At 37.8% G+C, this 14930-nt stretch overlaps 1 protein-coding gene across 2 annotated transcripts in view; it reads right to left on the bottom strand.

Annotated features, from left to right (window-relative positions):
• Positions 1-14930, bottom strand: part of LRP6 (LDL receptor related protein 6) — a 119926-nt gene that overhangs the window by 24218 nt on the left and 80778 nt on the right. For both annotated transcript variants that reach the window (XM_031555400.1, XM_010716104.3), the window contains 6 exons: positions 12689-12905; positions 11096-11385; positions 8807-9033; positions 6405-6589; positions 4461-4787; positions 713-915 (listed from right to left, as the gene is read on the bottom strand). In XM_031555400.1, the coding sequence (XP_031411260.1) occupies positions 713-915; positions 4461-4787; positions 6405-6589; positions 8807-9033; positions 11096-11385; positions 12689-12905 (1449 nt within the window). The remainder of the gene's footprint in view (positions 1-712; positions 916-4460; positions 4788-6404; positions 6590-8806; positions 9034-11095; positions 11386-12688; positions 12906-14930) is intronic.

Raw genomic sequence — 14930 nt, forward strand, 5'->3', positions numbered from 1 at the left:
TCCTTTTTAAATTATTTGAAATGCATAGTCAAAGTGAAAGATGAACTTAAGACTCTGTCAAAAAATTTGAAGAGGATTGTTAAAACACAGCCTAATCTTTTTGGAAAACTTTATGTTTTTGACATAAGTAGCCTCCACTCTCTTATCCTCAAATTAAACTTCACTGGAAGATTTGCCTAGCTTTCTTTTTTTAGTTTGACACCTTTATGAAAGGGTGTGTCTAAAGTCTGGAATTTGTTTATCCTGCTAAAGCTGGCCTGCTACATCTCTTACAGGTCACGAGTTTCAACCTTCCCTCGTGTCTTTGTGGTTGACAACAGCTCTCTTCCTACCACCACCAGAATCTAGGAGGCTTTAAACACAGCCATATCCTGACAAAGTCCCAGCCTCTTCACTTCAGAGTCAGTTTCTGTGCCCTTCTCATTTCTATCACTCTCTTGACACGTTCATTTTCCACCAAGAATCTTCTCTTTTATGCTTCATGACTCTCACATAGGACTGTCCAAATAATGCACGAAGGACCAGAGTATTTTTAGGCCAGCCCCAGTTTTCCATGTTTCATTTCCTAATGCACTCCATGATCTCTAGATTCCACTTGTTTTGCCAAGTGCCAGCTGATAACCTACCAGAAATCTGTAGATCTAAAGTATTTATGTATCATCATACAATCTTGGGTATGGAGCATCTTTTCATTCTACTGCCCACAGGTTACCTGGCTGCCATCTTCCTGTGCCTTCCGAATGATGTTCTGCCGTGAATCAATCCAATACAACTGCTTATCCAGGGGGTCATAATCAATGGCTCGAACATTTCGGAGACTGTGGATAGGAAGTATGATATCTGGACTCTGCTGCTCATCTATCACCATGCGATTAATTGCATTCTTCTGACTGAACAAAAGAAAGGTTGTAGGAGCTTGATGGATTAAAAAAAATAAAAGGAGAGGGAAAGGGTTACACACAGCAATAATGTTGAGTATTTTTATGCTCAGTAAACATTACTTTATAAAACACAGTGTCAAATATTTCATTCCTCTTATCCTCCTTTGAAAACAAGCAAAAACAAAAACAAACAAAAAAATAAAGACAACCCAAGTATATCCAAAACACAACACAAAAAAAACCCTCTAATTAGTTTGAAAAGCCTTTTAAATGATTACTACAAAAATCTGAACGTAGATGTGACTAGCAAAGATAATTTTGTAAGTTGCAAGTCTAGTAAATGTTAAGATTTCTGTCAAAATTACCTCACTAACAGTCAACCACACCTCTCAAGCAACAGCCATTTTTCTTTCTAAAGGGATTCCAGGAAAACACAGCTCCACTATTTTGAACTTAAACTTTTTGCTAAGTATGCAAAAAGTTGTTTTTTTTTAATTCTTCTGCCTGCAGAAGAAGCTGATCAAAACACAGCAATGGCTCCTTATTTAGAGGTTACAAGGATCAGAGATTGCCATTTGGTGGTTCCATCTTGTTACTGCAAACCATTCTCTACCAGCACCAGAATAGAACAAACAATTCATAGCCTGGGTGCAAGTTGGGTTTTTGAAGGAAAAAAAATTTTTTCACTCTTCTCAGATTTATCTATCTTGCTTATTCCTTGCTGCTTATCTAAGAACACTGTATTCAAAAAAGCATCAGATGGCTTTCCAGATGCGCAGCAAAAACTTCCTGGAAAAATGATACTTATTCTTGCATATCTGATAGTATTATCAAACGTCAGAAAATAAGGCTTTCTTGTCCTCTTTAACTGTAATCTAACAGCTGTATCTAGCAGTAAGCACAGGTGTTTATTACACTAATAAAAAGAAATTATTCTCCGTATTACATAACTGGGTCAGAAATGTGTAGATGTAGTTAAACACCTCCCCTTTTACACAGTACTCTTTTCAGCAATAGTCTACATGGAACCACTGCTATGCAAGACAGCACAGGAGTGAGCAGCCAGAAATGCAGCTTGCAGCCTCCCTGAATTTTGTATAATCAATTTGCTATAGCACAAGTCTGGAGAGATTAGCAGCGGGACACTGTGCTCATTCAATCCAGTCTGTAAAACAGGTAAGGTAATACCTTGGCAAGGGAAGGTAAGCAAAAGCCTTCCTGAGAACAACATCACCTTTCTTTGTTATTTTAGGCATACAAATTTATCTGCTGCTGAGAAAGAACAACAAAGAAAAAGAGCGTGTAGAGAAGTTTCCTTGGTAACTAACACTTAATTCTAACTTCCTAAAACAACCAGGCCTAATTGAAAGGTATTTTTGCTTTCTGAAAAAACTGTACTTCTCCTCCAAATGTTCCTGCAAAAATTTAAGCCTTTTTCCTCTTAGCTCTAAACTGTAGAATAAAACATATAAAAAGCAAACCAAACTTTATATTGAATGTGTAGAGGAAACTAACAGATTGAGAAGACATCAGTATTTGTATCAAGTAGCTAAGAGATTAATGCTAAGGAAAAAAACCTTAAGATAAAACAGTGCAGACAAATATACCATCGTAAGAACATAATAATTTCTATTCTTTTCTCCAGAGAGTCTCTCCCACTGTCTAAGATCGCCAGGTTTCCTACTTTGAATTGATGGCTCACTACAAAGACTAGCAGTAAACTTTGCCCCACATCTCTGAAACAGTACCAATTTCAGAAATCACTTCCCAGTTTTCATCATTTTCTCTCCAAATTGTCACATAATTTAACTATATTTTTGGAGGGCAAATGGAGCACAATGAGCACGTCTCTTGTGTAATACTGCATTCAAACTTCACAACACAAGGCAGGTCTGATGAGATACCACATGTGGTGAGTTCAGTGTGTCCTTCTCGTAATTAGAATCTTTGCACATATTAGCAGGGTGATCCAGAATGGGGGAACTGGCCTCTAGACAGGACTTGGGATAATAATAATGTTTAGGAATACATAAGCAAGTAAAACAGGCAAGGGAAAGTTAAAATGATTCACACTCCAATTATAATGGCCAAGAGTAAAATTAAATTATAAGCAGAGAAGCCTAAGTCTCCAATTACCTACAAATGAGAAGCTGGAAAGTTACCAGATTTGAACATGGCAAAAGGAATACTCCTAATACACTATGAAAGACTGAACCATTCTGAAGGGAGACAGTTCTGTTTGTTCGCAACTATTTCCTTTATTTTCTTCCTTTCCTACTTTTCTCCCCATTTGCATTGAGAGTGCTTTCTCACTGGAAAACATCATTTTGCTATTTATTTTCCACTGGAAGTCAAATTCTTCCACCTATAACATCACAGTAACCACTGGAGTGGTGTCAGCTGTGCTTCTATCTTGCAGGAAGATGTGAGAATGTTCACGTACAAAAATCCAGGTGTCAGGCAAGCACCTCTTGTAACTGAAAAGGAAAGAAGGAGTACAGAACACATTGGGGGATAAAGTAGGTTTCTCTAAGGAGCACGACTTTAAAAAAAAATTATGAGGTGACATTCATGGAACAGGCTACCCTGCTTTTGGCTTTAAAACAACAGTTGGATCTCTCTACTCAGGCATAATGCAGATGAGATACAATCTGCCTCTGTGTACCACGAATCTCTTAACCCACCAACTAATCTGAATGACATCAGTGGAAATCAGCCATCCAGCATGCCTGCCAAAGTTGTGAGTGCTTCACTGGCAGCCAGTTATTGAGAGATGGATAAATTATTTGGTTAGAAACTAATTACACACAGCCTGAGGGGCCCTGTGGTTCATATTCTGCACAACAATGAAGAAAAATAGGACTTGGCTGCACTGAGATGAGAAAAGTTAAGTGCTGCAGAGGCAGTGGGGCTCAGCCTCTCCTCACTGGGGAAGGAACTCACCTTCGGGGGTAAGAGTGATCTACCACAGTATCACATCAACCAGCAAATAGAAGTGCTTCAGAGTTAAATCTTAACCCACAGGAAGGCTATGCAAACTCCAGAGTGCACACACTGAATTATCACACATTTTTAATAGCAGGCAAGATTAGAAAGAAAAAACAAAAAAGCAAGTAAGCACTTGATAAGGGTTGACAGATATGAAAACAAAAGCATGTCTGGCTTTCCCGCTTACACAAATTTGGCTCGAGTCACCGAAAAGTTTCACTTGAGCCATTTTTTTCTTTTTTTTATTGAGACACTGGTGTGTTGCTAGATTTCCTTTTTCCTTTTAAGTTTTTCCCCTATCCTTTCAAGTTAGAAGAATTTCAGTATTAAATAAATTATACTTAAAAATGCATACTTTTATTGCCATCTTTATCCAGTCACATGCCCTGCTCTTTTTGAAGGTAGAGAGAGAACCAAAATTTTTTCAAATACATAACCAGTATTAGGAACTAGACTTAACTTGGCCTATCAGCAAGGCAAGCTTGACCATTTCACCTAAAAGTAAAACTCTTCTTCCCTGCAAGTACCATGCTTGCATCCATTAGTAAACATACCTGCTACTGCATTTCACTTTCCTTCATCATCACTTACCACTGCAAGTCCTGTTGTCAGAGTTGAGGGAGTAGTGAGCAGGGCACCCACAGACAAAACCACCAACAGGGACTGCTAAGCAGAGATGAGAGCAATGGCCGTTGCTAGAGGCACACTCGTTCCAGCCTGCCTGCCTGGAGGAATGGAAGACCAGGATGTCCATAACATAATCCAAATGTCCTTGGATGATAGTTCTGTTCTGGCCACTTGTCTTGTTGGCTCGTTCAATGCTACGCCGGCTCCAGTCTGTCCAGTAAATGTAATCCTGATACTGAGTCAAGCCAAATGGGTGAGGCAAGTCATCAGCTATAATCTCACGGTCAAGACCTGTTTCCAAAAATGAAGGGAGAAAAAAAGCATTAGTATTTTCAAACAAAGTGGATGCTGGATAATGCTTTAGATATGTCATATGCACAGAAAGGTTAAAAGATAGTACTATTTCACTGTTACAAAAGTAAATTATAAAGCAATATACAATACTCAAAAGGCCATTCTGAAGTCTCAGAGCACAGAAATGTGTTAATCCTGTTTGTAACTCACAGAACTGACCACATTCTACTAAATTAAAAAATTTCAGTCTCAAAAGTTATCACGGTTCTCAGAAAGATTCTGTCCTTTCTCTCCTCCCTGAAAGGAACAGCATTCCACTGAAGGCAATATTGTATTCCCACTTCAGCATCTCTGGCACCACAGACAGATCTCTCTGCCCACTGCTTACAGCGACAGAACTGTTATTAGCTTAATACAATTCTACATTGTATTAAGAACACTCAGAAACTCATGGTAACAAACAGTTAATAGTGTATACTGTAGGAAGATCGAGACCTTAAGAAACAGAGTATTGGGAGGGAAGATTTCCACCACATTGATTTCAACCATTTTATTACCATGGAATCTCTTGTTGTCCAGTCACAGAAAATGAACTGTGTGTAAGAGACTATTAAGCAGGAAGTCATTCCCTCTTTGCACAGAGGAGGATGTACAGTCCTATACTCTGCTGTAATTGGCCACAGGAAAGGTGAAATTCTAATTCTATGCCCAGTTCCACTATACACTGGGGAGAACTAACCCAGCCTCAACAGCACACCAAAATTCATGAAAGGCTGAAGGAAAGCATTTATATTACATGTAATTCCTAGTAATGCACTTTCCTGTTTTGATTATTTTCTTGCTTTGTTTCACTATTTAACATACTATTTAAAGTAGACAAACTCTTTTAGCCGTAAATAATGGCTAGTGATAAAAATAATCTGAATAATTTGAAATGCAAAGCAGTCTGCTCCCATGGGTACAAAGGTGTTAAAAACATGATGCGGGCAAAGTTGATAGGATGTCGGTCCACAACAGACTACCCTGGGATAATGAAAGAACAAAATATTCCATCTCATTTTAGCTGCAAGAAACAGTTTATAAAACAATTACACAGAGCCTTATATGAGAAAGAACACTCCTGTACTAGCCAGGAACGCTCTCCAGCATGCAGAATAGTAGGAAAAAATTACTGAACCCTGGGGATACCAAGAAAGTTTAAAATCAAATTGTATTAAATTACATTGTGAAAATTAACCAATAAGCTGTTGGTACCTTAACTTTTTCTCTGACTTTCTAGACATGACTAAGTGTTTGGTATGTATTTGACAACATTCTTCAGAGCAGAAAAACGAGACTCCAAAACACGAAGTTGACAGCTTTGTCCTACATATAACTGAAAACACATATAGTTTATATAATTTAAACTGCGAGCAACTATTATTTACAAGAAAATAGAGGCACCACTAAATATTTTATTCTGTATCCATTACTTTTAGAACCAAATATTGAAGATGTGTGGGTTTGGGAAAATCTATTTTTGTCTTAAGACATTTATCAAGCAACAAATTGTCATGGGGAGCTGTAGAAGAGCAACAGTATCCCTGTGAGGCTGTCCAGGACTCTGGAGCTCACCTAGCATGTTGGAGGATTCTATTAGGTTAGTATCAAGGTCAGTCCAGTATAGTCGTCTTTTAGCATAATCAATAGTTAGGCCGTTGGCACGTCCCACATTTGGTACCAGAGTAGTCCGCTCACTGCCATCCATAGAAGCTCTATCAATCTTCGGTTTACCACCCCATTCAGTCCAGTACATAAACCTGATTGAAATGCCAAGGGAAAAAAAAAAAAACAAGTTTAACCAAAAAAAAAAAGAATTTAACAGACAACTCAAGGGAAGCAACTAAACTAAGCAAAAATCCTTGGAAAGAGTAAAAGAAAACAAGACTTGTAAATCCGAGTATTTAATAGGCCCCATTACAATATATATACATTTTTTTTCCAAAATACAAACTAGGAAATTAGTGAGGTTTTCTCAAAATGCTTCCAACATTATTTTTTCCATTTGGAGATGAACTTTCACCAGCAAGTTTTGCATTAAAGTACTTCAGTTTTAAGTAATCCATGCACATCAGTTAGGAGGCAGAAGGCTAAAACTTGGGCATGTTCATCTGTACCTGCTTATTTAACAAGAAGCTTTCCATAGCACTCAGCTTCTGTTTTTATTCTCTGTCCATCAAACTCGGGAATTAAAAAAAGGAAGAAATGCACGGTACTTCTGTCAATAAGCTCATCTGCTCGTAACTAAGTCAATCAGCTATTCAATAGCATGCTCCATTTTTGCTGAAGGCAGAGTGAAACAGCACTGTATAGCTATGTATTCACATGCCAACTTATGCCATCTGGCAGAAGCACAGACCTGTGTGTGTTTACATTTTCTTTAGGCACTGAACAGTTAAAGGGCTGTATATTTGACATTTGGTGTCAAGCAGCTGGTCACTTCTTCCAAAATGTAAAGCCAGTATAATTTTTAAAATGAGACATAACTGGTCAATCTTAACATCTTTAATGACCTTAGCAATAAGCACCTGTGAATTTTTTTTTAATTTAAACCAATAAACAATGGCAAAGGTTGCTCCAACACTGACCATCAAGTATGTTCTTTTCAGACACCAGGAATACTTAACATTTATCTTTCTAATATTTAAAAATTTTCCAAGTTGTGGACAGCATGAACTCATGTTAGAATTACCTCCACTGTAGCAATGCCATGAAAACTTGCATATGAACTACAATGACATAGTTGGACTCTAGAACAAGAAAAGACACTGGTCTAAAATTAAACTGAATTGTACTGACTGTGGTGAAGATCACTGAAAAATCACTGAATTGTACTAATCCTTGGAAAAAACTGCTCTCAGCACAGAACTTGAATCAACTGTAGAAAGCCCTTGTGCCAATTAAGCAGATCTAGTAATCTGGTTTTGTATGGTCTCTGATGTACCATTAAAGGCAGTCTCTGGCATATGGGGGCTGAATCTCATCTCTGTGTCCCACTGAGGTAACAGTAGAACCTGGTTCAACTAAGCATGAAGACAGTTGCTACTTCCTTGCTGAAACTAAGCAGGAAGGATAGTTTTTCAGGCTGCTGAGTTTTCTGTATCGCTGTAATTCTGACAGTGTCACTCGAAACTGATAAATTCACAGCACCTGAAAATGGAATTCCTTCATTTGTAAAATAATGTCTAAGTTCCCTCATTTGTGAAATAAGAATAATACAGTGCTGGTATAACATCAAAAAGGATCTCTAGTAATTAGTTAATGTCAAATGAGCATTTCATGGTAGATGAGCTCTTTCAGAAACTAAATAATTTTACCTTGCCTTGTTCCCCTCTTCTCCTCCTCCCCCAGTTTATTGCCTCACTTTTGCTGTTATACTTGAATCCAACTGAGAAATTTCTTCACAGGAAATCTTCACTTTGATGAAAGGTAGGTATATAATTGTTTGTACTTTTTCACTATCTTTGCTTCACTTGGCCAGATTGACAAAAAAGGCTCCCTTATCTGAAGAAGCAAAATTTTTTCTTATTCTCAGACTTTAAGTTTAACTTGCTCACTGTCAAGTTAAATCCATTAAAATGTTTTTTGGATCCTAACTTGTAAAAAAATAATAATAATACATTTTTAAAGGATTCTCATTTTTAAAAAGGACAAATATTTTTTCTTCAATGCTATGGCCCTTTTCTCATTAATGAGTTCCATAAACCTAAGTCTACTTTGATTCTGTGGTTAATTAAAACACTAAATGTAAATCCCTTTTTAATGAGCTTCCCTGATTTTCTGTGTAATATTCTTAATGATTATTCAGGACATTAAGAACATACTCTTTCAGCCCTCATACTTTAAATTACCAGGTTATATTCCCCAGCTCAATTCTCTCAAGATTTAGACGCAAAGCCTAACTAACACGCCCTAGAGGAAGAATTAAGATGTTGTTTTTCAACGTTCATAAACATAAAGTTAAATTAGCAAGTTACCCCTCTGCAGGATCCAGTGCCAGTGCCCGGGGACTGTCAAGATCTTTCCACACCAACACTTGGCGATGCTGGCCATCCAGCTTTGACACTTCGATGCGATTTGTTCCAGTATCAGCCCAATACAAGTTCTTCCCCAGCCAATCTACGGCCATGCCTTCAGGGTAATCCAAGCCAAACTCTACAACATGTTCCAGTGCGCTGCCATTCATAAATGCTCTGCTGATGGTCTTTGGGGATGTAAAGATACACAGGCAAATTAGAAATTTTACCAACATGTCATTGGGCTCGTTGTTCTCTTTGTTGCATTTTAAGCACTTTCAGATTTTAGGCATCTCACAGGAAAGAAGATCATACAATGTGCTACTTATTTGCAAGGCAAACAATGCTGCTATTCAGAAGTAATGATTTACTATACTCTATGAAAGTAGTCTGTGTCAATTACAATACTGGTCCACTGGGGAAATAAATGGGATAACTAGTATGGTTCAATTAAGCAGTCTACATGCCAATGTGACCTTAACTTGGTGCCAGCTTTGAGAGGGAAATATTTTGGCTCTCCCGGGACAATACAAAACCATCGATGCTACAGCATGGAACAATATTTAAAGCAACGTAATGAGAAAGTTCAGGACAGAATAGCAAACAGATGAAAACAAGATAATAGCTCGGCAGTGTAAGTGCTTTAGTACTGATGGTTTAATTTAATTTCAGTAAGCATGATTTCTTCCAGGTCTTTTACTCAAAAGACTTCTTATAATTTTCACCATAATCAATCAGTCTACAACAGCAAATAAAGCCAGAATTGTTTTTAGGAGTTTAGGCATTCCATAATTTACTATGACCAAGCATAAGCCTGAAAGTAAAGAAATAACATTAGTACGGTATAAAACTATACTTTGTGAACACTGACTCCCTTTTTTTGTCCTTTGTACTCTTCTCTGCACATACTTCTTATACTTCTAACACATCAGAGGTTAACAAAAAGTTTGATTTTTGGTTTACTTGTAAGTTCAGGTGCTATCTGCTAACTATGCAATTTGTGACTGCACACAGTGGGGAAATGTTCTTCAGTTTTCACTTTTATTACCCAGAAAAACTGATTGTGTGATCTTCCTTTTATTTTCATGTCAAAACCACTCCAAATGAATACTATACCTAAATAGTTCAGCCAAGTTCTCTCTCTCTAACTAATTTAAACACTATGGTTTTTAACTTTTATGATTCTTCTGTTGTACAGATCCATAAGTTATTATTTGCATGGGTCTCAATCCAAGTGTGAAAAACTTACTGTCATTAAAAACTAATTTTTGGTGCTCACAATTCTGACATCTACAGCTAAAACCAGAGGTAGCAGGCAGACAATACACTGGCTTCTGTCACTCTCTTAGCGACCACATTTAAACAACTACCCTCAACCTTTTTTTATTTGTTAGTCTAGACTTTAGCCTGGATTTACTAAGCTTGTAATGTGTCTTATGTGCAGTAAATATGTGAGTTAATGAGCAGGTAAGACCTATTTTCACTTTCTGACACAAAACAGGACTTCCATTAAATATATGAGGGTTGCTCCAAAAGTAATGCTTCCTATTTTATTATGTTGTTCCCTGATATCGAAGGCAGATATTGGCAGTATGGCAGAAGAGATTGAACCTTCCCACAAATATTCCATTACATTTTGTTGCTGTATGAAAGATGGCAGCAGACAGACAGCCTGACAAAATGGTATCTGACATGAAAGTTCATATGAAGCAAAGGTGTGTCATTGTGAGGGGCTGAGTGTTGCGTTTCAGCTGTGGTGATAGCGAGTTACTTCTACTGCTGCAGATTTTTATGAGCCCAGCAGCAGGCTGTTATTCATCACCAGTGAAAACAAATAGCTAATGGTGGTGAATACACTGCAAGATAGTGTTTTGTAGATGAAAATCTGCTCTATCAAAGAGTATTTGTAGGTATTCGTATCTACTGTAGTTTCCATGGAAATAAATAGGAGGCATTACTTTCAGAATGACCTACATATTTGACAAAAAATCTTTAATCTCAAAGACCTACTGCTGTTTGGTACTCTTCTCAGCTTTCTGCCATAAAACTTCATTTTTGCAAACCTATCTGTTACACGAAATGTGCACATTAGATTTAAATGATTTACATGAGAGAATGCTTTCCTAGTCAGAACCTGCTCTCCTACCTATCCCTTGAATCTTGTAAAACATATTTGTCAATCCATTCTTATCTATTTCAAAAATCTTTTAGCATAGTTAGTAGCCAATTCAGAATATCTTCCATCTCTACCTTCAATGAAATATCAGTCCAGTAAATTCGATTGTCTGTCACATCAAAATCCAGAGCTGAAGCTTCCTTAACTCCAGTAAGCGGAATAGCAACATTGTTGTTGTTTGTTTCTAAAGAGATTCGTCTAATATCTGCTCTCCGAGAAAACAGAAGGAAAGCTTCTGGGACAATGCAGGTCTTCATATCATTGATGAGCTCCAAGCCTATGGGACAAGCGCAGCGAAGGCCTTGTGGTCTGTACAGACACAGATGGCTGCAACCACCATTATCCTCTGCACAGGGGTTTGTACCTAAGCATGCAACACAAGGAAAAGCAATCATTACAAATTGTCTTCATTTGGAAGACAAAGTCAGACCTCACATGCATCACCAACAGCATGAGCCCTTTAAGAAATAGAAGTAGTTTTCCACCTTTTGTCCTGAATGAATTTGTTATTGTTTCTTCTAGTCTTTTAGAGGGATGTTAATCTACCTGGCTGGAAAACCAGCATTTCTTTTCCTGACGCTGTGAAATAAACCTAGCAACAGGGGATGAGATCAGGCCCCTCGATAATACTGATTCATAGCATAAGCACAGAAGGGAAGGCAAATACATAAGAAAGCAAGTGCAAGTCCTGTCGCTTTTAATAATACACTGGTTAATTAGGTACCCCATTTGCATTCCTAGGGATGGAAAATTTTGAGATTATTTTCACATCCACTTAATGGCCTCTTCTTTCCAGGATGCTAGTAAAGCAGCTCTTTGCAATATTAGCACATATACCTGCATATGCTAGAAATTCACCCACCATTACCAAGATCAATTAGCCAAGCAGCTGGAAAGAGGGTTGTATTTCAAATACATGTACCGTCAAGCATCTTCACGTAGCAGCAATGCAAAGATGCACCTCAACTACATTTAACTAATTCCTTGGGTACAATCCAGACGTGGCACCAAGAAACTGAAAGCCCTGCCCACATGGCAGGATATTCAGGGAATGTGACAAGTTCTGTGGTGCCACAGCTCAACTGTATCAGTGTTTTGAAAACAAATTTGAAGCTAGATCCTGTGTTTTCATTCCATAAATACCACAGATCATAACGTACTTCTGGTTGTTTTTAAAAATGATTTTAAAGTATTCACTTGAAAAACACTGAACAGACTAAAACTGGCTCATTCTTAGCTCTTGCTCACCAAGAGCACATGTTCAGATTGCAGGATGAATACCTGCTACAACTACAACTCCAAAAACAGCTGGGCTAACCAAATAGCCAGCTGTTCTCATTTTCCCTGATCCTCCTCTCCTTTCTGGATCCAGGGGTGTTCAGATCTATGAGGTGCTCCAATTACCTAAGCAGGAGAATGGATGGGAGTGTCATGGACGTTGGGAATGTCTGCTTTTTTTTGGTCTTACTATTTGGCCAGGTTAGAGAACTGAAGCACCACACAAAAGACCTATCACACTCCTTCAAACTGCATCTTGCAGCTGTCGGACAAGAAACTGTATTCTGCCCCATTCTAAAAATCTGACCTGCTATAAAGCGATCTCTTCAACAGAACACTGGTGAAATTTTCAATTTTATTTTACTAGCATGATTTGTAGTATCACTCACCAATTATCTGGTGTACATTTGTAGCTTTGAGGCCCATTAGATCAGGCAATTGATCTATGATGATTTCTCTTTCTGCTGTCCGCTTATGCACACGTTCAATACTGCGTCTTTGCCAATCTGTCCAATAAACATAGTCTCCCAATAATGTGAATCCGAAGATGTGAGGAAGTTTGTCCTCTACAAGAACTCTTCTGCCAGTTCCATCAGCATTCATCACCTATGAATACACACGAACACAAAAAAACTTATCGTTACCAAGGATATTCCAAGATTTTAAAAAAGGGTGACAATAAGCTACCGTTTTCAGATCTCTCTCTTGGTCTGAGATGAGATAGCCATAGACAAGTCTGTATGATTTCCCATTCTTCCCATGGCACAATCTTAAAGACTTGTGCGGTTACAACCATAACTCTGTCAGATAGATGATGCTTTGTGGTCAGAAAAATGCCCTAGCACATGGGAAATGAGAAGGCTGGTTTGGAACAACTCCTACCCTTTGCCTATGAATGAACAGAGACAAAGAGAGAGAGGAAAGGCACAGAGAAACAAAACTGGAATTCATACTTTTCTCAGCATATGGTATAACGTGCAAGTTAGTAAAATAAACTATTTTTAGTTCACTGAAAAAAACGTTTAAAAAAAAAAGCTATAATCTTCAGAATATTTAAATTCTACCTTAAATCTGTTCTTGGTCATAAAACCATTGTCACTGTCACATTTACTCTCAGTATGTTAGAAAGGGAACCAAATCTTTATAAGAACAATTCCTATATTAATATGAAAGGGGCTTGGCATACTCTCTGGTTTCTAGCAGTAAGCTCTGGTTTTTTTTTCTGTTTTTTTTTTTTCCCCCTCTAAGTCAATTACTTTGAAGAATTGGATTACCAAAAACAAACAAACAAACAAACAAATCTCCAGTCTACTAGCATATACAGCAAACTTCTACACATACACCAATAAATACATATGTTTCACAAAAATGAGATGAGGCATTACTTAGTGGAATGCTTTTTCCTGTGTTTCCACTAAGATTCTTCTGAGAGTCAAACACAGTACATGCAGCTACACTTTGTGCTAAGGTGCATTTACCATTCTAAACCTGTAACTTATGTCCTGTAATACTGATAACCAATTCCAAACATAGCTTTTCCTATCACAGGTTGTTTAGATAGGCTCAGAGCCCAGCATAATTGATTTCCTGATTTCCAGACTGCCTCTTGAAAACAAACACTGCTCTTCCAATTTTACTCTGCTTCAGAAATTTCCAGCATCTGCTGACTCTCAGTTCCTAGCAGCATGCCTTCTACGTTCTGTTTTGATAAATGAGGCTCCTAAACAAGAGTAATGGTTACCTTCAGAACTGGGGACACAGATTTAACATCCATAAGAATTATAATCCATGAGTTACAGTCCTTAACGCCACTATGTCTTTAAGAAAACATCACTATCACAAAGGAAAACTGCTCATTCCTTTGCCTACACTCTTTTCTAGCCATAACACACACCTTAAACTTCTGGGATGACTTTCACTCTCCCCCTAAAATTACTGAGATAAACCATTTATTTGCAATGGATTAACATGGTAGTAATTAGTGCTTGCTAAGTGAACCAAACAGATATATGGGACAGGCAGATACTGGGAAGTTAATCGACTCAACACGCACAGTAGTAACCAATGAAACATAACTATCACAAAGCAATATCTCTATGTGCTACAGTTTTCACCTTGTACTTAGAAAAGGAAGAAACAATTGCAGTGTTTAACTACTGGCAAAAATTATTAGTTGGAAGATGTACGGTGCAATGTGACTTTCTCCAGCAAACTTAAAAAGGGAAGCTGTTCAAATAAGTTCTGTCTTATTCTGAAAGAAAATCAGGAAAAGACACAGGAGGACTTAAACATTACTATCTGCTTTTAATTAATTTCTGTTTTGCCACATATGTGTTATTTTGAAAGCCAACTTTATGCCAGCTAGACAAAACAGATGCCTATTAATGTGCTTACACACATCTGCCACTCTCCTCCCATTGCCATCTTATCTGATATCCCACATCCATGTGATATTACTTACTGTAAATACTGCCAACTAGGGCCACCACAGAAATTGTTCCATGGCACTACAAGGTCTGTCCTCACTTTGGCCACGCTTCAGGAAATTTGAATAGAATCTCATCAGGCTAAAGTATCAAACAGGCTAAAGTAAGTGAAGTGATAAGGAATATAACACACACATAAAATATA

This window comes from Meleagris gallopavo, chromosome 1, assembly GCF_000146605.3.
Source record: "Meleagris gallopavo isolate NT-WF06-2002-E0010 breed Aviagen turkey brand Nicholas breeding stock chromosome 1, Turkey_5.1, whole genome shotgun sequence".
Lineage (NCBI taxonomy): Eukaryota > Metazoa > Chordata > Aves > Galliformes > Phasianidae > Meleagris > Meleagris gallopavo.